Source organism: Tasmannia lanceolata, unplaced genomic scaffold (assembly GCF_043159265.1).
Source record: "Tasmannia lanceolata isolate RefF3 unplaced genomic scaffold, GAP_Taslan_0.1 ptg000008l, whole genome shotgun sequence".
Lineage (NCBI taxonomy): Eukaryota > Viridiplantae > Streptophyta > Magnoliopsida > Canellales > Winteraceae > Tasmannia > Tasmannia lanceolata.
The window spans coordinates 8,335,904-8,361,284 of NW_027518685.1; the positions used below are offsets into that span (position 1 = coordinate 8,335,904).

Consider the following 25,381-nt stretch of genomic DNA (forward strand, 5'->3'; position numbering starts at 1 on the left):
CAAACCGATTATTGAACTCAAAATTACGTTTAAATTTGAGTCCATTAATCGGTTTACCACTCACAATCGCTTGTCATAATCTTAAATGAACTGGGCCTTAGATTACAAAAGGTCATGTTTGTTTTGAATTTTGAGAATTCATTTTGAGTTCAAAACTGATTATTAGACTCAAAATTATGTTTAGGCCTTCTTTGTTTTAGATTTTGATAATCGATTATGAGCCCAAAACTGATTGTTGGACTAAAAAACAGGGCCCTCAAGGGCTCATTTGTAACAACCAATTAGTAAAAGAGAGAAGTCATGTATGTATGCTCTAGAGCTTAAATTGTATTTTCCATGAGTTGCTTCATTTTTCACTTTTCTTTACTATTTGGCAGCCCTTACCATGCGCTATAGGCTCTGTAAATTGCCACCTATTCAACGGTACAACAACCCTCATTTCAAATTTAAACACCTTCCCACTCAACAAACCCAAACTTTCAGCTCCTTACCTTCTCTCTTGGACTTCTGCCACAAAACCGAATTTCTCCAACAAATCCACGCCAGATTTATATTATACGGCCTCCACCAAAACCCAACTCTATCTTCTAAACTCATCGATACTTATGCGAATCTCGGATATCTCGATTATTCCCAAAGTGTCTTCGAGTCTGTCAATGACCCAAATGCTCTTTTATACACCACAGTCATCAGAAATTTTTCTATACATGGGAAACCTGAGAATTCCCTTTTCTTCTATCAGCAAATGCTTTTTAAATCCATGTACCCAGATGAACTTACTTACCCTTTTGTTCTAAAATCATGTTCTGATCTCTCTGCTCTTGAAAATGGCATGAAAATCCATTGCCATGTGGTTAAACTTGGTTTTGAATCACATGCCCTTGTGGGTTCTGCTCTGGTAGAAATGTATGACAAATATAGTGAAATTGGTGATGCACGGCGAGTGACTGAGGAAATGTCTGTGAGAGATTTGCTTTATTGGAATACATTGATTTACGAGTTTTGTCAAAATGGGAACCCAATGGAGAGTTTTAAGGTTTTTAAGAAAATGAGATTGGATGGTGTCGAACCCAATTCGGCTACTATGGTTGGTCTGTTGCGGTCGAGTGTTGATTTGAAATGCTTGGAAGCGGGACATTATGTTCATCTTTTGATTGTTTTGAATGGCTTAGGGGGAGATTTGGCTGTGAATACTGCTCTTTTGACAATGTATTCAAAGTTGGGTAGTCTTGAAATAGCAAGATTAGTATTCAATAAAATGAATGTGAGGGATTGTGTAGTGTGGAACATAATGATTAATGCGTATTCCCGAAATGGGTATCCAAAGAAAGCACTAGAATTGTTGCTTCAGATGGGAAAATCGGGCGTTAGGACTGATTTATTTACGGCAATAGCGACAATTTCTTCAGCTGCAGAGTTGGAATCTCTCAAGCATGGGAAACAGATTCATGCTCATGTGATCAGAAATGGATCAGATTGTCAAGTATCAGTTCATAATTCGCTCATTGAAATGTATGCTAAGTGTGGAAGTTTACTGACAGCGAAATTGATTTTCGATTTCTTAATGAACAAAACTGTGGTATCTTGGAGCTCTATGATAAAAGGATATGTCAATCATGATCGCTGTTACGATGCTTTGTCACTTTTCAGTGAAATGATAATGCGTGGAGAGAGGCCTGACTCCATTACGATAATAAATATCTTGCCAGCTTGTGTGCATATTGGGGCACTGGAACAGGTCAAAAACATTCATGGGTATTCAATTAAGCATGGTTTAAACTTGATAGTCTCCGTAGTTACAGCTCTACTTATCAGCTATGCAAAATGCGGGTGCATAGAGATGGCAAGAAAGATTTTCAATGAAGAAGAAATTGATGATAAGGATATAGTGTCTTGGAACTCAATGATTAGTGTGTATGCTAAGCATGGCAATTGGTCTCAATGCTTTGAACTGTATAATCGAATGAAGAATTCAAGACTGAGACCAGATCATATAACCTTTGTCGGACTGTTGACAGCTTGTGTTAATTCAGGATTAGTAAAAGAGGGTTGGGAGTGCTTTAATCAGATGACTAAAACCTATGGTTGCCAACCAAAACAAGAACACTATGCTTGTATGGTGGATCTACTCGGGCGGACGGGGAAACTTGATGAAGCCATGAGGCTTATAAGAACAATACCATTTGAACCGGACTCACGAGTGTGGGGCCCATTATTAAGTGCTTGTAAGATGCACTCAGAGACGAAACTTGCAGAATTTGCAGCAGAAAGGCTCTTGGAGATGGAGCCAAAAAATGCGGGGAACTATGTGTTGCTTTCTAACATATACGCGGCAGCAGGGAAATGGGATAGTGTTGCCAAGATGAGGGTATCTCTTAGAGATAGAGGACTGAAGAAAACCCCTGGCTGTAGCTGGCTAGAGATAAATGGTCACGTACATGAGTTCCGTGTGGCAGATCGGTCTCATCCAAAGTCAGAAGACATTTATAACATGTTAAGGAACATGGAGTTAGAGATCAAGGTAAATGCTACTGTTGGTATGGAACTTTTATCTTGACTTCTGACTTGTAGTACTGGCTTCAGGCCATAAAATAGCTTATTTCCTTATTTGCATCATAGCTTGGCAGTCAATCTTGATGCTATAATCAGCTCTGGTATTCATTACTTGTGTCTAAATTATACAAAATGAAGAGAAGAAAGAGAAAATTGGTATACTTGTAAGCTGTGTCTTAGGAAATTGAAATCATAAAGCCTTCTGATTGAGTGACCTGACTTGTGATTGTTTTCATTTCAGTTTCATATGTATCCTTTTATTCTTTTATTTGCTTTGGCTGTATTATTTTCTTAACAATGGAAAAAGATGGATGCTTATGACATTATTGCCTACTAAAAAGGAACATTTTATGGCTATATTATAGAATAGGGGGAAGGCAAGACTACAACTTTGTTAAAAGTATAAAAGATTAAATACTGCCTTTCTCCAAAAGCTTAAGCTTTTGGAGAAGTTGGTTAGTTAACATGGTATCAGAGCCAAAGGTCTCGAGTTCAAACCTCCTAGATAGCAAAAATCCACATGCGATGGTCGGCCCAAAGTGGGACCACATGTGCCACGTGTTTGCCAAGTGGGCCACACATGAGGGGGAGTGTTAAAAGTATAAAAGATTAAATACTGCCTTTCTCCAAAAGCTTAGCTTTTGGAGAAGTTGGTTAGTTAACAAACTTGTCAAATGAAATATTTTAATAAGTTTGTGGTTCCTTATGGTTCATAACTATCTTTTACTCTTTTATTTTCTTTGGCTGTAATGAAATGTGTTTTTAACAATGAAAAGGATGGATCTTGTGTCTTGCCTATTAAACCATGATGATTAGACCATGGTTGCTATAGTGTTAAGCAATGCGAGAAGTGGAAGCATGTAACGAGTGGTTGAAAAAAGAGAAAATGCAAAAAGCAACATAATCTATGAGAATTAAAGAGGAAACATGTTGGAAGCATAATTGGAAGTCAAATATGAAGCATATAATAAGCCTCATTGGAAGTGAACAAGAAGCATGTAGAAAGAGATGGGGTTCTGGTGGGTTAGGGAGGAAGGGTTACTGTAGGTTAGGGTTATAAGTAGTGGAGAGAACTTCACAACTGATAAGAATCACAAGTTTTAGGGATATATAGTTTTACAGTATTTATTCATTTAGATTTAATGCTAAGTTTCTGGAAAAGAATTCTCATGAGTTTTAGTTGAAACTTGATATAGTTTAATGCATTTTGATTGCACTCTTTTCTAAATATACTCCCTTGATATTATTAAAAAGGGAAAACACTCTTTTAGGAAATAATAGTTACTTAAATAGGAAGGAAATTCTTAATTAAGAAGTGTGTGGGAAGGCACTTCCTCTAAATTTGGGAGCAAGAAAAATTAGCTGCTGAAACGAGTTTTCGACCCAACTTGGGAGCTTCCGAAAACTATGGATTACAACATATACATGGCCAAAAAGATCCATTCATATATCCTAAGCTACATATACTGATTAGTAATTTCACACCATACCAAATTTATTTGTATATTAGTGTACAGTCATGTAATCTGCAGTGTTGACCATGCGTAATTAGGAATATCAGACTATACCAAATTTATCTATATTTTTGTTGGAAGGAGTTTTTTTTTTTAGTCTTTAAATTTAACTTAAGTGAAAACTATCAATATTCTTCAATTGGGCACCCCTTCTTTCAATAGATGAGCTTAGTTCGAAGATCGTGGTCCTCTGATATAAAGCTAGAAAAGATAAATGTTCTTCCATGCACATCCGGATTTGTTTTCGAGGTATTCAGCTAAAGTTTTGCTGCCACAGGGACTAAGTTGAATTGCAAGTACCATTGGGAAACCTCTATGCTCGGACAATCAAACAGGTATCAAAATCAAAGCTGCATGTATTTTACCTAATTATGTGGAGATTAAAACATCTGATCGACTGATTTCACAGATAGAGTATGGCTTGAAACTGATGTCCTGCTCACAATGTATATTCTTTGGCTCGCAATGTATATTCTTTGACCTCTCTTCTAATATAAAACATTATTGGTTTTCGAATATAATCAAATAAATTTCAGAGCGCGTTAAATCTCTTTGACAAATGGAAATCAATTTCAGGAAGAAAAATAAGTAGCTAAGTATTGTTTTGGTCTGTATGGAGCCTTCACATTCTGAAGTTAAAATTATACCAGAGAATGCAATTGCTGTTCATTCGGAAGCAATTGCATACTCTATTATAATTCCAGGTCATTAACATTTTCAAATAGAGTAACAACTTCTTATGAAAGGATTTCTAACCACATAAGAGTTTTCAGAATTTTGAGCAACACATGACCCAAAAGAGGGGCCACACGTGAGGGGGAGTTTTAAGTATAAAAGATTAAATAACGCCATCTCCATCAGCTTAAGCTTTTGGAGTAACTGGTTGTTTCACGGGAACTACCTTCTCTGCGTACAAGAATTTCATGCCATGAATCACCTGGTAGTCATCCAATAGAATCGTCCCGAGGTTGATGGTCCCTGTCCATCCTCAACTCTTTATCCTTGCTTGTTTGGTTATCCTGGCGATGAATTTAGCTTATGAGTTGATGGCCTTAACCAATGTGGTCTCCTTGGCAAGTTGAAGGCGTGGTCGCTGGGCATCCTTCTTAGACATGAAGTTAAGAATCGTGGCTAAGACCACTAAAGGCCCTTGTAGCCTTATCGTTTGACCCATGATGACATTGAAGAAACCTAAGGCAGTGACATGTTCCTACTCGTCACCTATCACCTGACCATTGATCCCATTGAGGAGGCCTAAGGCCATTCATCACCTTCACTAGGCGTCTCATACTCCCTGCATTCGATCCATAAGGGGGAGTCACAAAACTCTGTTGTCACGCTTCAGTCATATGTTACTCTTATGACCTGCCCCTACCCCAAGAAACTTTGAAATAACTCATTAGCGAGAGTTCCCCATATGGCCTATAGATTGCCTTGGGAAACTTCGTACTTCGATTATATAACTATGAAATGGTGACTGGTGACCCAACCAGTCTTCATAATTCGCTGTAAATTGATGGAAACTGACAAAATAAAATAAAATAGCGGTATCTCATGAAAAATAACCAAAGTACCATTCACAAGGAAAAATGACCAAAATACCCTATCTCATAGAATATGAAAAAAAAACCATATCTCGTGAAAATGACCAAAGTACCCTTATCTCATGGGAGAATGACCAAAATACCTCCATAGAAAATAGCAAAATACCCCTATGCGACACAATAAGACAAAACTATATATCATGGAAAAGGAGAAAATATCTCTCATGGAAAATTACCAAAGTATCCCTCCTGTGGAAAATTACAATATCCCCACCTCATGGAAAATGATAAAATATCCCTATCTCACAAAAAATAATAAAATACGCCTCTTAGAAAATGAACAAAAAGGTTTATATCCCTTGCGAAATTATCAAAATGCTCCCATTTCATTGAAAATGACAAAATTACCCTTTATCGGTTTTTCTCGTCATACATGAGATTTGATTGGCAAAGGAAAAAAATTTATTTAAAAGAAAAAAGGTGGCCCTGGACCAAGTTGTTCGAGGGTACAACAAAAAAGAACATAACAAGAAGAAAAGAACTTGACATTATAGCGGTAGAAAAATAAAAGATTTCCATCGCCTCTCTACGAACCCTGGCACGGGCTAATCTATCAACATCACCATTGGCTGATCTTTTAACATGCTGAAACCTAATATGAAAGTTAGCAACATGTTTCTTGTCTGTTGTACAATTGTCAAAGCGAATAAATGGGCGTCCATTTTCCTAACAGCTCTCTAATGCTATTAAGTAACAAACTAATAAGCAGAAGGAATTTTGTCTTTTCACCACTTAAAGGGTATTTTCCACTTTTCCTTGAGCAAAAGCCACTCTCATTAGAGTTTCCATCAACTACTTGAAGAAGGCAAGTGGTCTTTTTACTTAAACATTGTATAGAGCAGGAAGTCTTTTGTTATAATTGAATTTGTATGTGTTTTTTTACAGATAAGCAATAAATTAGAGCGATGGTATTTCAGTCATTGTTACACTTCGTAAGATTTGGACCAAATCATGAGAACCAATCACTCTTATCTAACTATTCTAACCCTATAAAGTTCCAAACTAGACCTTTTTAATTTTGAGGAAGTCTAAACTGAAGACAGCCCTTGCAAAAAAGGTGAAAGGGCTCTCCCATTGGCTGCACATCACCATCATGTTTGACTTTTCAGCCGATAGTAATGCATGATTAGGGCTGCAACTCGGGTCGGGTCTTTTTTCAGAAAACCCACGATTCCCAAACCCGGCCCTACCCATGATAAATCTCGGGTCGGGTCGGGTTTTTTCACGTTGACTCAATTTTTTAAGGAAAATTCTTGTTTGGCAAGGCAACTCAACTCATAAAAGCAGAAATTACACTCACATTACACTTGAATCAAACAATGATGTAATTACACTCACATTATACTTGAATCAAACAATGCTGTAATAAAAAATGTTGTAATTACAATCAAACAATGCTAAATCAAACACTTGAATCAACTCAACTCATAGAAGCAGAAATTACACTCACATACAATAACAGTGGGTGCGTGGGTTTTCACTTTTAACTTTTAGCTAACAATAGAAAAAAATGTACATACTATAACTTATGTAACTCGGGTCGGGTCGGGCCCCATCAAACCCGGCTCGACCCGAGATTCATGCGGGCTTTTGAATGCTCAACCCAGCTCGACCCGAAACCCATGAAACCTGAACCCAACCCAAGCTATTTTCGGGTCGGGTCGGGTAAAACCCGGCTCGACCCGAGATTCATGCGGGCTTTTGAATGCTCAACCCAGCTCGACCTGAAACCCATGAAACCTGAACCCAACCCAAGCTATTTTCGGGTCGGGTCGATGCGGGTCGGGTAAAACCCGGCTCGAGTTGCAGCCCTATGCATGATGGTGATGTGCAGGCTGTGTAGCCAATAGGAGAGTCCTTTCACCTTTTTTTTTTTTTTTTTGGGAAGGCTCCCTTCAGTCTAGAATTCCTCTTTTATTTTACTCGACCGGTAAAAATTCAAAATTCAAAATGCCAAACGCACGACGAATGAATGTTTTCCGATCTCGACCGTTTCAAGAAATCTTCGGCACCAAAGGAAAGTTTCTTTCTAAAGCCCCCTCTTTCCATGATTCAACGATCTAACTTTTTTTCAAAAACAGCTTTTGATTGAATTATCTTTATGATTTATCAATGGAAAATCTCTGTTGAGACCCACTTCTCTTAACAGACGTGTCTCGGCAAGAACAGGAGAAAATGAAGAAAGAGGACAGCCCAAGCCAGAGTAAATTAACTCGTCTTTATGCCACTTTCTACAAGAAATCTTGAATCTTTTTTTTTTTTTTTTTTAAATCTTACATTTGGGTTTTCTGATAGATGCTTGTTGGCAAGAAGAAATGGGCAAAACCAACAGGATACATCCGCGCAACACGATGAATCGTAATTTGATTGATCTTTTAGTTGTTCTTTTGAAACAAAATTTGAACGTTTTTTTTGGCTTCCATGTGGGTTTTCTGATGAATTGACCCAATTCTTTTTCAGATGTTTCTTGGCAAATACAGAGCTCGGAAATGGCGAAAATGGCAAAGACCAGTGATCCACTTCCAGAGGAAGAGAACAGCTGTAATTTCATTATCTTTTTTCCTGTTTAGTGAAATATCTAGCCAATCTCTTTTTTCTTTTAATATCTGTGAAAACAACCAATTAGTCCAAAAGCTTAGGCTGTTACAATTGGTGTTATTTGATCAGTTATACTTCAACACTCCCCCTCAAGTGTGGCCCCTCTTTTGGGTTGGCTGTACTCATGGATTTTTAAGATCAAGGAGTTGTTGGGCTTTGAACCTGCTGTGAGGCTAAACCTCAGACACCATTTGAAAACAACCAATTAGATCAAAAGCTTAAGCTATTAGAGTTGGTGTTATTTAATCATGGGTTTTGCTACTCGTTAAGGTGCATTGGAAACTTCATTTTACAGTCATTTTACACATGTTTTGGGACTTTCACACATGTTTTACACACACACACACACTCTCTCTCCATCAAAACATGTGTAAAATTAAGTTTCTGATGCACATTAATGAGTGCCCTCATCTGGGTTCCCTAATGGTTTATACTTCAACATTCCCCCTCACGTGTGGCTGCTCTTTTGAGTTGGCTGTACTCGTGGATTTTTAATATCAAGGAGTTGTTGGGTTTTGAACCCAGGACCTGCTGTGAGGCAATAGCTTTGATACCATGTGAAAACAACAAATTAATCCTCAAGATTAAGCTGTCAGAGTTGGTGTTATTTAATCATTTATACTTCAACAATATCTAATATGGGTTCCCTAATGATTGGTTCATGTATCGTTTTCAGCTCGATCCATGTTGGGATTTTCCCTAACATCGCCCGATCTGGTTATCTGTTCTGGTTCACCAGACATCCCTTGCAATGAATTTGAAGAAACACCAAAATTGATTAAGAAAGCCTGTCGAAAAAATTTCATTGCCTCTGTTGAGCTCTCTCTAGTAAATGGCATAGATGGATTAGAAAATAAGCACACCTTCTCTGCGACAACAGAGACATTGTTTCCAAAAATGCAACCATCAAATGGAAACAAATACATGGAAGCTTCGCTCGAGCTTCCAATAATATCGGATGTCTGCATAAATGTTGGAGGAGTAGATAGGGCTGTAGTTTCAAGTGGGGTTGAATTCCAAAAGGATGGTTTCTTCACAGGCGGTGATGTTATAAGAACAGAAACCAGGGTTGGAAACAGTGAAGGTTTTGAATTGTATCAAACAGCTCGTTTTGGGAACTTTTCATATAAAATTGAAATGATGGCAGCTGGAAATTATTTGATCGATCTGCACCTCGCAGAGATAATATTCACAGAAGGCCCTTCAGGAATGAGAGTGTTTGATGTTTTTATACAGGAAGAGAAGGTGAGAACCCATGATTCAAACATACTCATAACTTATTTTTTCATTCCAAATCACACATTTATCATAGTTTCATCATGTATTACTCATTTTTTCTTTCTTCTTGGTGTTTGGGCAGGTTGTTTCTGGCATAGACATCTATGCCCAAGTGGGTTCTAATCAACCTCTGGTTTTATCTGATCTGAAAGCTTTTGTTGATGAAGAAAAGTGCTTATCGATCAGGTTCGAAGGAGTAATCGGAAGCCCCCTCATCTGCGGCATCTCAATACGTAAAGATGCTTCCACAAGTACATTTGCATTGCAGTGAATTCATGACATTGAAAATATAATATAAAAACTTGATTGAAAACTAAACTTCTACCGCAATCAAAAACACGAAATTTGCTGCAAAGGTTCAATATCTCACAAACCGCTGGCAAATTTTTGCACTAGGCCAGACATTTTGGAGACAGGCAGCTGAATGCATCACAGTGATTCAAGGAGAAGAGAAAGTAAGGTCTCAAATAAGAGTGCAGGAATTGGTGGTAGTAATTATCTTTACTCATATTATTTTTATTTGCTGAAATGATAGTGGGTTTCTTTTTTTCTTGCAATGGATGTTTTCTGCAGGAAGGATGTAATGACTGTAATTGTAGCTCGGAAAGAGAAGTTCAGAAGCTGAAAAGGGATTACGATTTGCTTTCTAAGGAACAGGCAGAAACCAAAAGAGCCCTGGAAGAATTGAGGAAGGAGAATGAACTAAAGAGCAAAGAATGCCATGAAGCTTGGATGTCTCTACACGAGCTTCAAAATGAGCTCATGCGCAAATCCATGCATGTTGACTCCTTAGGTAAAGAAATTACTCCTTCACAATATCGCTTACATAAGTCCTGGTGTAAGATGGTATTTTAACTGTCCTCTGTTTTGACAGCTTATGCTGTAGAGGGACAAGTTAAGGAGAAAAGCCGATGGTTTTCTTCACTACGTGAATTGAGTGAGAAATTTAAGGTACTGAAACCCTTTTACAGTCTACTTTCTTCCACACACAAAGTCAATTGTAGGTAATTGCATTGAACGTGTTCTTATCTGTGGAAAAAAATGGAACAAACAGATTCTAAAGATACAGCACCTCAAACTATTGGAGGAAGCATCGAAATGTAGGAAGTGCTTCGAAGATGTGACACATATGACAATCACCATTCAATCTACAAGTAAACATGCCAATCTAATAATAATTTTCAGTTTCAACGCCTTCTAGTTTTTCCTTTGAATCATTTATTTAATAGGTACTGTCAGTGAGACTAAAAGAACTTAAAAACACCCATATTTTGTTTGGACAGTGAATCGACATGTGGATTTAGAAAGGGAACACAACAATCTCAAAGTCAAATTCCTTGAAGGGGCAAAGGAACAGAAAGAACTTAATAATAAGGTTCTGGAGCTGAAAGGTTAGCTGAGTATCTGACTAACTGACATAGTTTGAAACAAATTACAAACTTAGAAGGCTAGCTGAATGGCTCTTTCTGGTGTAGGAAATATAAGAGTTTTCTGCAGATGCCGGCCATTGAACACTGAAGAAATAGCAGGGGAAGCTTCAATGGCAATTGATTTTGAAACCGCAAAAGATGGAGAGCTTACTGTAATAGCCAATGGCATACCAAAGAAGGTCTTCAAGTTCGATTCCGTATTCAGCACAGAAGCAGATCAAGGTAATAAATTCAAAATACATGCTCTAAATCAGCTACAAATTAACTAATAATGTATTTACTCATATTCTTTTCATGAATAGCCGATGTTTTCAAAGACACTGCGCCCTTTGCAACATCAGTTTTGGATGGATACAATGTGTGCATCTTTGCTTACGGGCAGACAGGAAGTGGAAAAACATTTACAATGGAGGGCACCGAAGAAGCTCGTGGAGTTAACTATAGGACTCTCAAGGAACTGTTTCAGATCATTAGCGAGCGACAGGGTCTATTTCGATATGATATTTCTGTAAGCGTATTAGAAGTTTATAACGAACAAATACGTGATTTACTTGTTTCTTCTTCTCAGCCTGGAGTAGGGGCAAAGAGGTAACTAACCCATTTGTTTTTCAATGAAGCCTATATAACCAACATGAAATTGCAGATTTTCAGACTAAGTTCCATTCAACCATTTTTCTTGTCACAACTAGACTGGAAATAAGGCAAGTGGCGGATGGAGTTCATCACGTTCCAGGACTCGTTGAAGTCCATGTGACAAACATGAATGAGGTCTGGGAAGTTCTACAGACAGGCAGCAACGCGAGAGCTGTGGGCTCAACTAATGCAAATGAGCATAGCAGTAGATCACACTGGTGCATCTTTCTCTTTGTGACTTTTAAGGCCTAAAGAACATGTATCCTAACTCCTAAGTCACCAATATCATTTTCAGGAATTTCTCGGCAATGGAAAATCTTGGCATAGATTTTTTTTGTTTTTTGTTTTGTTTTCGGGTTTATATCGGGAAAAAGGTAAACATAAAATAATTTAAAACTGTATAATTTAAGAAAAAATATAACATAAAAATATCGCAATATTATAAGGATATTATCTCGGTAAATGATTAAAACAAAAACATCGCTATATTTTTTGAAATCTCAGGATTATTTCGGGATTTTGTCGTTTTATCAAAATGTCGTGGTAAAATCGCTATATTTTGAAAATAGCGGAGACATTTGTGACAGGGGCGATGGCACTTGAAAGGAAAGGGGGACAATTGCCCCCCTTAATTTTTTGGAAAAAAAAAATATGCCTTTATTTTTTAATATTTTTTTATACTAACCCCATTTTAAAAAAATATGCCTCCCTTTCCAATCATCCCTAAGATAGAAAATAAGTTTAAAATTTTAATTTTACCATTTTTATCTCCCTTCCTTGTGCAAAATTTACTATAATTTTTGGCCCCTGTGCAAAATTTCAGATAGAAATTTTTTCTATCTTAATTTTAAGATAGAAAAAAAATTACTATAATTCAACCTCCCCTCCACCCCCCCCTTGTGCAAAATTTCTGGCATCGCCCCTGATTTGTGACATAGCATGTATTCATCATGTTTATTGCTATGAAATTGTTGAGGCTTACTGAATTTCTGTATGTTGTGCTTTTTTATTCACAGTATTCACTGTGTGATGGTGAAGGGGGCGAACTTCGTGAGTGGAGAATGCACGAACAGTAAGTTATGGCTCGTCGATCTAGCCGGAAGTGAGAGAATAGCCAAAACGGATGTTCAAGGAGACCGTTTAAAGGAAACACAAAACATCAACAAATCTCTTTCTGCACTTGGTGATGTGATATCCTCTCTTGCAACTAAAAGCCCACATATTCCTTTCAGGTTCTCAAGACAGAACTCTTTTACTAATTGCATAGTTCTTTAATTTCTATTGAATTTTGATCTCTTCAAAACTTGCGTAGGAATTCCAAGCTCACTCACTTGCTGCAAGACTCTCTAGGTATTTTTTGTCAATTTTTTCCTTGTAAAACCTTATAAGATCATAAAACACACTGATTTTCGAGATTTTCCAGGAGGAGATTCGAAGACTCTGATGTTTGTGCAGATCAGCCCTAATGAGAATGATGTGAGTGAGACTCTGTGCTCGCTGAACTTTGCGAGCAGAGTGAGGGGAATAGAGCTTGGTCCTGCTAAGAAGCAGATCGACATTAGCGAGCTTTCTAGATACAAACAGATGGTACAAGTAGCGATTTTAACCACAAAGATTAATTTTTTTTTTAATCTTATAGTCACTTAATTTCAGATCAATGGCCATATATGACATTCTCCATTAGTTGACATTATCAACCTAAAAGTACTTTTCAGTTAAACTCGAATCATTTACTCATTACTATTTTTCTAATCCCTTTGAATAAGCTGTATCTTGCTACATTTGTTAGGTTGAGAAGGTCAAGCATGATATTAAGAGCAAGGATGGGTATATTAGGAAGATGGAGGAGACCATTCAGGGTCTAGAATTGAAGATGAAGGCAAGAGATCTAAGCAATAAGACCTTACAAGACAAGGTATGAGAAGCATATGCTTCTCTGATTTTGACTTCTGAAAATGTCAAGACAAAACAACCAAGCTTCCTTCTCTTCCTCTTATAAGGTTTAAATTTCGGCTGAAATGTGTCATTTTGATTTTTCGGTTTTGGCCTTTGGCCAATTTCTGAAATGAAATCATGGTTTTGAACGAGACCGACACTGAAATCACATATACCCGAAATGGTATTTTATTTCGTCCGAAATTTTGGAATTTCGGTCGAAATTCCATTTTTTTCCGAAATTTCACTCAAAAACCTGTTTTTTTTCAATTAATTAAATATTTTACTGAAATTTCGACCGAAATTTTGTATGGAATAAAATAATGTTTCTCTTGTTTCGTCGGATTTCGGTCAAAATTTCGATTTCGGTGGGGTCCTAAACCGGTACCGAAACCGAAATTTAAAACCATGAATGAAATTTCGTTTTTCTCCCTTTACCAGATTTCCACCGAAATTTTTAAAATTTCCACCTAAAATTTGGATATTGCGGTGGAATTTTAAAAATAGTGAAATTATTATCATATTTTTACATGATTTTGGCCGAAATATTTCCGTTTCAGTGGTGGCTGAAACTGAGACCAAAACCGAAATTTTAAACCTTGCTCTTATTTCATATTGCAACTTCGTTTATGCAATTTCAATGACGGGTGGTTTTCCATGTAAATCTGCATTTGAGCATGTGTGATATTGCCAAGATGTTTCGGAATCTATTTCTGATAGATAATAAGTGTTTGCTGCCATTGCATATCACGGAAAGTATGCTTCAAAGTTACGAAGTTAATCTGAACTAGAAAAACCTGAAACATTTTAGAATGAAGGATGAAATTAAACTGTTAAAGTAAAATGGTTTTTGAGGATAATTGTTATTTAGCAGGCCATAATGACCATTGTCGGCAGATGGTTAATAATGCAAGTCCCTAGCAAACTTATTGCTGTTGCCGGTGTGTTTTTCTCAAAAGGAGCTCCTGCAAATTAAATGGGTTGTGAAAATTGCTGAAACTTACTCTTAAGGTTATTTCCCACCTCACCTTACAGACATGGTGCGGTTCAAACCACCTCTTAGCCAAACAATGTCGATCATCAAATTTGTCTCCCTACAAGTGCGCGCACAGCCAGTGGCTTAATATCTTGGCTGAGATCAAGTCATTTCATCCATCAAAACAAAATAAGTTTTGTGCTACCCCAAAATGAAAGCAGCCATTATTTTGGGTTTGTTTTGAAATGTTGCAGGTTGTTTTGTTAGAATGCTTTAGCCAAGCTAGTCCGAAATGAAAACACCCAGGGGACCGTTTGGACACGCAGATTTTAGAATCCAGGTTTTCAGTTTGAAAACAGTGTAAAAGAGGATTCATGATCTGGCTGCTGTATGCTGTCCTCGCAGCGTTTCTTGGATTTTAAGTAAGAAAACCAGGTTTTAGAAATCTCATGATGGGGGAGAGGTTTCTAAAACCTGGTTTTCTGCCAGGACAGCATGCAGCAGCCAGATCATGAACAATCTTTTACACTGTTTTCAAACTAAAAACCTCGATTCAAAAATCTGCGTATCCAAATGGCCCCCCATTGTTTCGGGCTTGTTTTCGAATGTTTCAGGATGTTTTGTTAGAATGCTTTAGCCAAGCTAGTCAGAAACAAGTCAGTTTTGGTCCACCCTGATTCTAACAATAAGGTCAAAAGACTCCGTTTGGGCCGACAATCCTCAACAGAAGTATAATTTCCAAACTCACAACCATTATTAATTCACATTAACTTTCAATTTGAATCTCAAATTTTCCTTCTGCATGCAAACTCTTTCGAAGTAACTTAGGTGCATCAAATCTAAGATAATAACTGCCTGGTTTACTTATTCAAGTTTGTATTATAAATAAAAAGAAAAATTTGTTTGATTTTTTCGTCTCCCAATTAGCACCATATAAGAAACCATGATCAGTCCTGAACTGAATCACATGAAAAATATATGATTCTGCATTTATTTTAAGAAACCATAATCTTTGGTGAAATGGGGAAAGAACACAAGTTCTCTGAATGGTTTTGTTTGTGCAGTTGAAGGAGTTAGAATCCCAACTGATGATAGAAAGAAAACTAGCAAGACAGCATGTGGACACAAAACTAGCAGAGATACAGCAACAGCAACAACTTCGACAAGAAGAACTACAGCAAACAACATCAATGAAGCCCCCACTAGCATCAACCCAGCAACTTGGATACCATAAGCATGCTGCCAAACCATCATCGGCCTTAATTAAGGACCTAGTAAATGTCATCCGACCACTTACGGAGAACGATAGCAACAAACCACAGCTCCCTCCAACAGAATGCTTTCTCAAGAACAATTCTGTACAGAAGGAAAACAAACCCGATATTACTGAAGAGCCACTCCCAAAGAGGACTGGCAGAGCATCTATCTGCACAACTGCACGCCAGATTCCAACTGTTCCAGCTCCTTGGCGTAACTCACTCATCCCATTCCCAGTGATTCCTACTATCAAAGAAGATGAAAATAGAGGGGGAAAAGATTTGCTGGATATGACACCTTGGGCCTCCAAGGGATCAAAAAGTGCAAGGAAGATAAATAGTATACTGAGAAGAAGTGTTCAAAAGAAGGTTTATATAAAGTCCCCTGGGCAGCACATCAGAAGGGGTGGAGTTCTCAGGGGAATGGAACAAGTGAGAGTCTCATTTGGAAGCCAAGGGAGAATGGCACAAAGAGTTCTGGTCAGCAATGCTAACAAGGCAGCAAAGGAAATGCAGAAGCAACAGTATAAGGAAAAAGAGAGGGGGTGGAATCATGGAACAACAATGAGAAGTGCAATCTGAAATGGGTTTTTATCGTGTGTACAAAATCACTAACCACAAGAAAGGTTTCTTGCCTTCACAGTAGAAGATGATGGACCTTTACTTTTTTAAGGTATTGTAATTGATTGTATTGAATATATCCCACATTCAACACAACTTTAAGTCTAATGGAGCCTGAAAGTTTGATCATCATCTCCTTGTTATCATTATTTTTTTTTTGAAAGATAACAATTTTATTCCAATTACTCCTCGTTGCAGATATTATATCAATGAGTCTGATACTTTCAATTATGCAGGTGATATTGGCACTTTTGTTTTGATTTAATACTAGCACACATTTTTTTATCCCGCCTGTGGCTAGCTTTTTAAAAATTGTAAGTTTGTAAAATAAACAGCCAACCAGAACAGTGCAAAAATAAAGAGAAGGGTGCCACTGTTAGCAGCTCAAAACAAAGGATTGCCTATATGTTAAGAAGTCATTCCGGTTCATAACGGAATTGATTTTCTGAGCCTCTTGATCCATTTTGAGGGAAGAATCAGTCCTCCTTTGTGCACAAAATCAGACTTTCTAGAACAAGTTTTTTCATTCCTTTCAAAAAGACTGGTTACATATTATTTATGAGGGAATTGCTAGCGTCCATCGCAAAAGGCATTTCGCGGCTGGTCTGTCGCACGTCAGACAAGCCACCTTGTGAATGGCTGGTCTGACAATAGCATTGATTATGGATGGGATGTTACCCTGTCATGGGACTCGAACCATATGAGTTACCTTGCGATGGTCCGAGTGGAGGATTACGGGCAGGAGAGACGGGAAAGTGATGAAGTGTGAATGTGTGATACATGAAGCAAGAAATGGAAGAAGAAATAAAGAAGGGAAAACTTAAACTGAAATATTATCCTATCGAAGATTCCCATACATTTCTGACAAAGCAAAGGTTTCCAGTCACAAAGTCAGCCATTCATGTGAGGGACTGTTTGGAGTACATTAACCAAAAATTATTTTTCTCTATAAAATAAAGCATCCGTACTAGTGTAGTGATGAAAATTTTTGGAAAAAAAGTTCCATATATCTAAAATGAGATGACCAAAGCACTTTAGGGGATTAGCATGGGAAGATAAGCTAAACATTGAAAAGATAACCCTAATCTAACCTAACTACATAGTTGGCAAATCTAATCAAACAACCTCTAATCTAATCCTTGATGACCCAAGGGTTCATTTCCTAATCCATAGTTAATAGTAATAAACAAGATCTCAAAAGAATGCTTAATTGAATTTCTGCAATAACATATCAAGAAGCTTGCATAAGAATAAATCACTATTAGCAATTAATAGCCATTATTAAAGCAAGAGACTACAGATACTTAGTATTCATCTTACCCTTAACCCTTAAGAGGTATAACTGAGCCATGAAATGGCTTTCCCCGAAATTGCCTAGCAAATCCCTCTTCATGAATATTAGCATATTCTAATCAGGTTTACAAGAATAAATAAACTTTACCAAAGAAGTGTTAAAAGTAAAGGGAAATAAAAAACTCTCACCACATATCCTTCGTCAAGATTACATAGTCCAACTAGATTTAAAAACTAACAAATATAACAAGTAAAGAAATTATTAAAGAAACCATCTATGATTCTCTGTGAGCTCGATAAACCGAGGCTCCACCAACACCTCTTTCAACTGATACTTTTGCCTGTCTGGCCAACGAACATAATCCAGTTCCTCATGAGGATAAAAAATGTCACCCTTCGGCCCACGTTTGCTCATCCCACAAAGCTTTATCCTGTAATTTACCTCCTCTCCCCATTCATCCACCCGTTTCGGTTTCCTTAGACGTTCTAAGTAATCCCTTTTCACATGGATTTGTACATTTTCTTTGTCTCCTTCGGAAAGCCTGTGATTGCTGCAACTCTTGTTACCAGGATTGAAAGTCACCACCCTCAGCCACTGGAAATCGAATAAATATAAAAGCTCATCTTTATCTCTATATTTAAGAGATGCAATGCCTTTGAATTTGGGATGAGGGATACAAGTGTATGTCTCTCAATCACTATGTCCATGACGACACGTGTTGATCTCTAGAGTATTACTAGTAGGAGTAATACGATGATTAGCTACAAAAACAATGCAATCTTTCGAAGTATGAGGGGAGGAGAAGGTCGCGACATGATTGGAAAGTTTGAAACCATGGATCTCTGGTAAGAGAATTTTCGAGCGAGAAAAAATATTGAAGAAGAAGAGACCGGCGTCTAGGTGGACGATCAACCATCCTTCTTCAGAGCCAATGCAATCTGCGCCTATTAACTCTGGGAGTTGCATGATGTAAGTCTCGTGTGACTCTACGTCCCTTAGAAAACAATAATCGGTCTTGCCGTAGTACAACATCCCATGGGTAGAAGGATGATTGGGGAAGTGTTGAAGAATTGAAGGAAGAAGCTAAACTACATAGTTTAGCTACGAATTGGCCGGATTAGATTCAATCGAGCAGCAACGATCAACGCTCTGATTACAGTTGGAATTGGAAGATGTGTCGGTGGTTTCTTAGTCGATAAGAGCACCATGAATAGAACCGTTAAAAGATGGTTATATCTTCTAAGAAACAAATGCAATAGAACCTTTAGACGATCTGAATGTCTTCTAAAAAGATGTTTATATATTCTAAGAAACAAATGCAATTGAACCTTTAGACGATCTGAATATCTTCTAAAAAGATGTTTATATCTTCTAAGAAACCAGTGCAATAGAACCTTTAGACGATCTGAATATCTTCCAAGAAACCAATTCAATAGAACCAATAGAACATCTGTACATATTCTAAGAAACAAATGCAATAGAAACCAATGGAATACATCTCTATATCTTCTATATGTCGCCTCTCCATTGTTATACTTTCCTGCCATTGATTTTAATTAGTAGAACTGAAACTGATGCGTTAATATACATCTATTTATAAGTAAAAGAAAACCTAAAATGTAACTTAATGCCTAAGCAACCAATCTAAACCATCACCTTTCCAATGATAGGGACGAACTTATAGAATTTTAATAATAAGAAACTTGTTTCCACCATATCTTACGCCCTGAAATTAGGGAGGTTTCTCTTGTTGATATGTGTTTCTGTAAATTAAATTTTGGGATTTTCCCCTTAATTTAAGTCGATAGGTTTAGTTAGATGTATTAAAGTGCCCCCTTAAATTTAGAGATTTTTGCTTTAAGTTGGTTTCTAAATTAAAGTCCATATTTAAATTAATGATCTCTCTCTCTCTCTTCTGAATTTCGAAATTAATGCTCTCTCCTAAATTTTAGGATGTTTTTTCAAGTCACTTTGTATCGGATGTCTCTCCCCTTAATTCGCCACCGTCCACCTTAAGTCCCATAATTTTCAAAAAGTATTGTGGGCCCACATCATAGGATGATCCAAACTCTTCATTCGTTGGGCCGGGGGCCAAGTTCTTGCATCACAGCCACACCAGTGGGTGTGCTCTATTTGGTTGCCGGGTTTTTTTTGTTCCTGGGAGTTATGTGGGAGAGTTAGTTAAATTTTGGTCCCATCCCATGTATGGTTGCCTTTTAGCACTAGGTTTATTTTAATCCCACTCTTGTAATGATTACTTGTGGGGTGAATTTTTTAATCCCACTTTTGTAATGATTGCCTTTTCATCCCATCCCAAGATAACCCCAGGAACAAAAATAAACTCAGGAACCAAAAATAAGCTTGAGAAGAATTTTTTTCTACCCAACAGTTCAAGCAACCAAATAAAGGTTTTTTTTTTTCCCCACCATAATCCGGTCAACCAAACATGGGATTTTTATTTTACCAGGATACTTCTAGGACTATTTTTCCCCACCTATCTCCCAGGGTATTTTTTTTCTCCCACATAACTCCCAGGAACAAAAAAAACCCAGCAACCAAACAGAGAGTCCGCGACATTATGCTGAGACTCATAAGATGTGCATGAGTCATCCTGGATCGGATATCTTGATCCTCCGAGCCGTTTTCTAGATTATTATCACCCATAGGTTGCACAATAGGATAAGAACTGTTAAATGGCTTGCCAGAACTTGGTTTCTGATTAACATGTGATTCAGAAATATAATTAATCCCTCCATCATCATCGTTATTATCATAACTATTGTCACCATCCTCATCATTGTAATCCTCCTCATGGGTATCATTGTTATAAATTCCACCTTGATCAACCAGAGATTCCACCGAATTCTCGTCATCTCCCGATGTTGCAAACTTATCATTTTCACTTCCTTGCCACTCGTCGTTGTCACTGTCGGCATTCATTAGATTCGACCTGTTCTGCTCCGCCCTTCTCCGAAGAATAAAGACATTGAAATAATAATTGACAAGGTCTTTCCTGGTTTTGGAAGGGAAGGCCAGTGAGAGATGGTCCCAAAAGTTCTTACCCAAAGATGTAGAGTTTGAGAACACAACTTCATGGAACACTTGTTCCTCTTCTTCACTCCATTTCCCTGCTACATCCTCTCCCATGTCACAGAATCCCAACTCCATAAATCTCTCCTTACCAAGCAATAACCTAAGTTTTTCTCTTGCTTCTATCACATGCTGCCTCACACATCTAACAGAGCCCTCATCCAAACACTCACAATCAGTTCTACCATGCCCAACTTTTCTACTATCAGGAACAGATTAGTCAGCATCGAGCATCGGAATGATGCAAGTGCCCATAAACTTCTCTGGAGCTGACATTTCCAAATAGCCCCAAGAGTTATTGGTACCGTGTAGGCCCCATAAGGGAACATCTGCTTGATTATCTGGTCCAATAGAAACAAGTCTTCGAGTAGGCCAGGTATTTAAAGAAACCATTCTGGGTTTCTAAATGGTAAGGCATAGGAAGTCTCGTGCTGCATGTATTTTGTATCAGTACCTTTGAGTTGTTATCATCCTGGGTAGTATCTTTCGATCTCCACTGATTTGTGAAGCACATATTATGATCAACTGTTCATTACATATTGATTGAGCCCTTTGCTCTCTTTTCGAGTGCCCCTGCATTCTCTGTCTGATTATTCGGTAGGCATATTATGACTTTAGGTGTTCTTGCCATGAAGTACTGCTGGTTGTATTGTGGCATTGCTTCACATCAATGGTTAGATGCAGACATATTATCTTGAGATTGTGTAGGTGTTCTTGCCAAGAAGGTTGTGTACGCCTTGTGTTTTCCCGTTTGAAGTTTTTGGGGTCACTTTCCACCCTCTCGATGGATTGATTCTTCAAGTCTGTTCATAGATCAAAATACTCCTCCATCTTCCTCTAGTCACTGCTAACACCATTACGTGCAGTAAGTCATGGGAAGCAGAATTGCTGATGGCCTGGTCTAGGCCATGCTCTAATTATGGTTTGGGTCTAGGTGCTTTTTGGCCTGTAAGTAGCAAAAACATGAAGGGGTATTTTCGGAATTTTTATATGGTGTAAGGCCTTACAACTATATCTACGGTGGAGGTACCACCAATTTGATCCAACAACAGCTCACTTTTTTAGAAGCTACCGTTGGATCAAATATCAAGGGTGGCGGTACCTCCGTCGTACCAAGGCCTTATACTTGTAAGGCCTTACACCATATAATTTATCGTATTTTCAAACCTTCTTTTTAAAAAAAAAAAACAACTGATTTTTCATGAAAGGGGTATTTTCATACTTTGGCCATGTCGGTTCGGATTTGGGACACTCCAACAGACCCATAAATTCTGTCTATGTCCCACATTTAGATTCGGGACATTTGGATCCATCTATCTGGCCGTCTAGTTCCATTGTCAGCTCTACCTCGGATTATGAGGATGTGCTTAAGATGGAGGATGGGTAGTGTATGATCAGAGATTAAAAGTATTATTCGACATCATTTTGTAAACAGGATGGATCCAATGTCGGATCAAGATTGTGTATTATTTGATGTCAATTTGTCTTTAAGCTCAAATTTTGCTTAGTTAAGCAATTCTTTTAGATGTTTAATGGTGGTTAGCAGCTGTGTTATGTTGTTTATCATCGGTAAGCCACAATTATCAGTTCACAAATGGACCAACTTTGTACCACAATTATCAGTTCACAAATGGATCAAGTCCCTTCTATGCGCTTTCCAAAAAGAACCACTTATTGGGCAACAACAATTCTTCGTCGTATATTTAATCTGCCAAAAATCCCAGCTTTGCGTGGATTTGAATTGCCAAAAATCCCTAGAAATTACTGTCAGTTTGTAAACCACCAGTTGAAACATTAGGGGGCCGTTTGGATACGTGGATTTTAGACTCTTGGATTTCCTCAAAAGTGTAGATGGGAGACGAGAGAAGTAAGAGACCTGCCTTCGTTTTCGGATCTCTCGCCCTTCGTTCCGACCGTAAGAGAGCAGGAGATCGCTCCATGTTTCCCGGTTTTAGAAATCTCAGGATGGGGGAGAGATTTCTAAAATCTTGATTTCTTACTTAAATTCCAAGAAATGCTGTCTGTCGGGACAGCATACATCAGCTTCATCATGAACCCTCTCTTACTCACTATTTTCAAACTAACCTGGATTCTAAAATCCTCGTATCCAATACGGCCCCAAGGTTTCTCAGATTTGATGTGACTTTTACACCGACCCCATTTTCACCTTGTTATTTAAAAAGAACAGTAAAAATTACTCTAGAAGGCGTGTGGGGGAGGAAAAGGGAGGGCGAATATACCGCGTCCCCTTCAGTATTTACATCAAACTAACTATTTACATTTATCTAGATGAGATTAACAAGACTTCCAAATTCCGTATTTCCAGCTCATATATATTTTCTACCTTCCACTTCGAGTATCATCTTCTCAATTCCCGTGTATTTAGAGATTTGAATGATATTTTTAAATACAACCAAAGATGTGCATTGTACATATAGAGCAGTAGAGCTACATGTGATCGTCTATATTGTATTCAATAATGTATCACTTTATACTAGAATATACAGGCCTACACCGTATAAATTCTTGAGTTTTTATAGGTGAGTGCGCATGACATCCATTATTTTTTGAAAATTATAGTGGGACTCACTTCAAAGGATGATCCAAACCGTTCATTTATTGGCCACCACGTAAATAAGGCCTTACAACGTAGATAATCTCCACAGGATGATCCTAACCCTCTGATCTGTAGATGTTGTGGATCATCCTGTGGTGATGATCCATGTACGGCCTTATTTACATTGTGGCCCAAGAAATGAATGGTTTCGATCATAATTTGAAGTAGGTCCCACTATACATTTCGAAAAATACTGGACTTCAACTGCACACGGTCTAAAATATCCAAAGAGCAATTTGTTTAGCACGTAGTGGCCTAAGAAATTAACGGTTTGGAAAGTCAGTTGAAGTGGGCCCATTGCTATAAAAGAATTTTCTGGAAAAGTATGGAAAAGAATTTTTTTTCCCAAAATTTCATTCTTATCCATTGTTATAAAAAAGCAACTTGACCCACCACAGTTCAAGCTTTATTTACAGTGACATTAAATTTATCATGATATCCTTCTAAATAAGCCATAATCATGGTTTTAAATTTCGGACTGAAATTTTGGATTTTGGTCGGGACCGAAACCGAAATTTAGAATTTCGAGAATATATATATATATATATATATATATATATATATATATATATTACAAAATTTCGGTCTGAAATTTTGGAATTTCAGTCCGAAATTTCAAAATTAATTAAATAATATTTTTTAATTATTACTGAATTTAGGCCCTAAATTTCGGAGGGGTCCAAAATGGGTACGAAACCGAAATTATAAACCTTGGCCATAATTATATAAAGAGGAAAATGATTGTGAGCTTGAAGCTCATATAGCATATATGAGCTTGAGGGCCCAAACACATGTGGGCCCACATTGTTAGGATGATCCAAAGCATTCATTTGAAAGGCCCTTACATAGATAGGGTGTGTACAAAAAATCAACTTCATAGGATCATCCTAACCCATCCAAAAGTGGAGGGCAAAATGGACAGACACCGTTTGCCACAAATCTGCCCATTTTTGCCCTCCGCTTTTGGAGGGGTTAGGATGATCCAATGGAGCTGATTTTTGGTACACACCCTATCTATGATGGGCCTTGCAAATGAATGGTTTGGATCACCACAAAAGATGTGGGACCCATGTGTTTGGGCCCTAAGCTCATATAAGTTATATGAGGTTCAAGCTCACAATCATTTTCCTCTTATATAAATTCTCCCTAAATCACGAGACAAAAATTTTCCACCGGAAACATTTTACCTAGAATCTTAACAAGGTGTAAAGGTAGATTTTGGGTCCACAAAGGGAGCCTATGGTCCTGATTCCTTGCGGAACTGACATCCCATGGGTAACATAAACGACTACAACAATCAATGGTTTATCCTTTCTTCTTTGAACCCTAAAATGGTGCTTGATGGATCAAAGAGTCTAGGATCATCTGATCAAGGTGGGGTTTGCACGTTGGATTGACAAATTCTATCAATCTTTTTGGCATTTTTTCTTAAAAATATAGTAGTAGGCACTTGTGGTGCACTATGTACACACTAAGGGCATTTTTGGCAGCTGAACCATCTGCTAGAGGTTGTAACAATCCGAACCATCCCACTACATCAGGACCCTTTCGACTTTGCACAAAAGCCATGACTTTACCTTCCATTTTTTTTGTTCTTCCTTATTTAAGTATTTTTCTAGTTTTTGTTCTTTTTTCTTTTTTTAAGGATTTTTCCTTTTTAGGTTTTTTTATATGGATCCCCCGACTTTTTGTTGATATCCCTACTTTACGTGGATACACTTTATAGGAAAAAAAACAAACAGAATAACCATATCTTATAGAGTTATAGGAAATTTCCAAAATATGAGTATCCCATAGACTAAGATATTCTTATCTCTTAAAAAATGGTCAAAGTGCAATTATCTCATAGAAAATAGGAATTTTTGCTGATTAGTCCCTACATGGTAAAATAATTGCTTATTAGTCCCTAAGAAAAGCATATTAGCTACCTATTTCACAGTTGGATCCACGAATATTCCATGAAATAATTTTCCACCCGACGA

General features: G+C 37.6%; 2 protein-coding genes across 3 annotated transcripts; both read left to right on the forward strand.

Annotated features, from left to right (window-relative positions):
• Positions 1-314: 314 nt before the first annotated feature.
• Positions 315-4,454, forward strand: LOC143882654 (pentatricopeptide repeat-containing protein At4g19191, mitochondrial-like). The gene is made up of 2 exons (XM_077386114.1): positions 315-2,521; positions 4,345-4,454. The coding sequence occupies exons 1-2, from the start codon at positions 386-388 to the stop codon at positions 4,354-4,356; spliced, it is 2,148 nt and encodes a 715-aa protein (XP_077242229.1). The 5' UTR covers positions 315-385; the 3' UTR covers positions 4,357-4,454.
• A 3,116-nt stretch (positions 4,455-7,570) lies between these two features.
• Positions 7,571-16,527, forward strand: LOC143884224 (kinesin-like protein KIN-14Q). 2 transcript variants are annotated; one of them, XM_077387671.1, is made up of 19 exons: positions 7,571-7,686; positions 7,819-7,874; positions 7,967-8,029; positions 8,132-8,212; positions 8,946-9,514; positions 9,630-9,798; positions 9,944-10,002; positions 10,121-10,340; positions 10,422-10,498; positions 10,602-10,701; positions 10,831-10,938; positions 11,023-11,199; positions 11,280-11,565; positions 11,667-11,828; positions 12,627-12,842; positions 12,923-12,960; positions 13,034-13,197; positions 13,400-13,525; positions 15,586-16,527. In XM_077387671.1, the coding sequence occupies exons 1-19, from the start codon at positions 7,622-7,624 to the stop codon at positions 16,357-16,359; spliced, it is 3,510 nt and encodes a 1,169-aa protein (XP_077243786.1). In that variant the 5' UTR covers positions 7,571-7,621; the 3' UTR covers positions 16,360-16,527. The 2 variants fall into 2 exon arrangements, with proteins under 2 accessions (XP_077243786.1, XP_077243787.1); XM_077387672.1 differs by having other exon boundaries at positions 9,630-9,780.
• Positions 16,528-25,381: the final 8,854 nt, after the last annotated feature.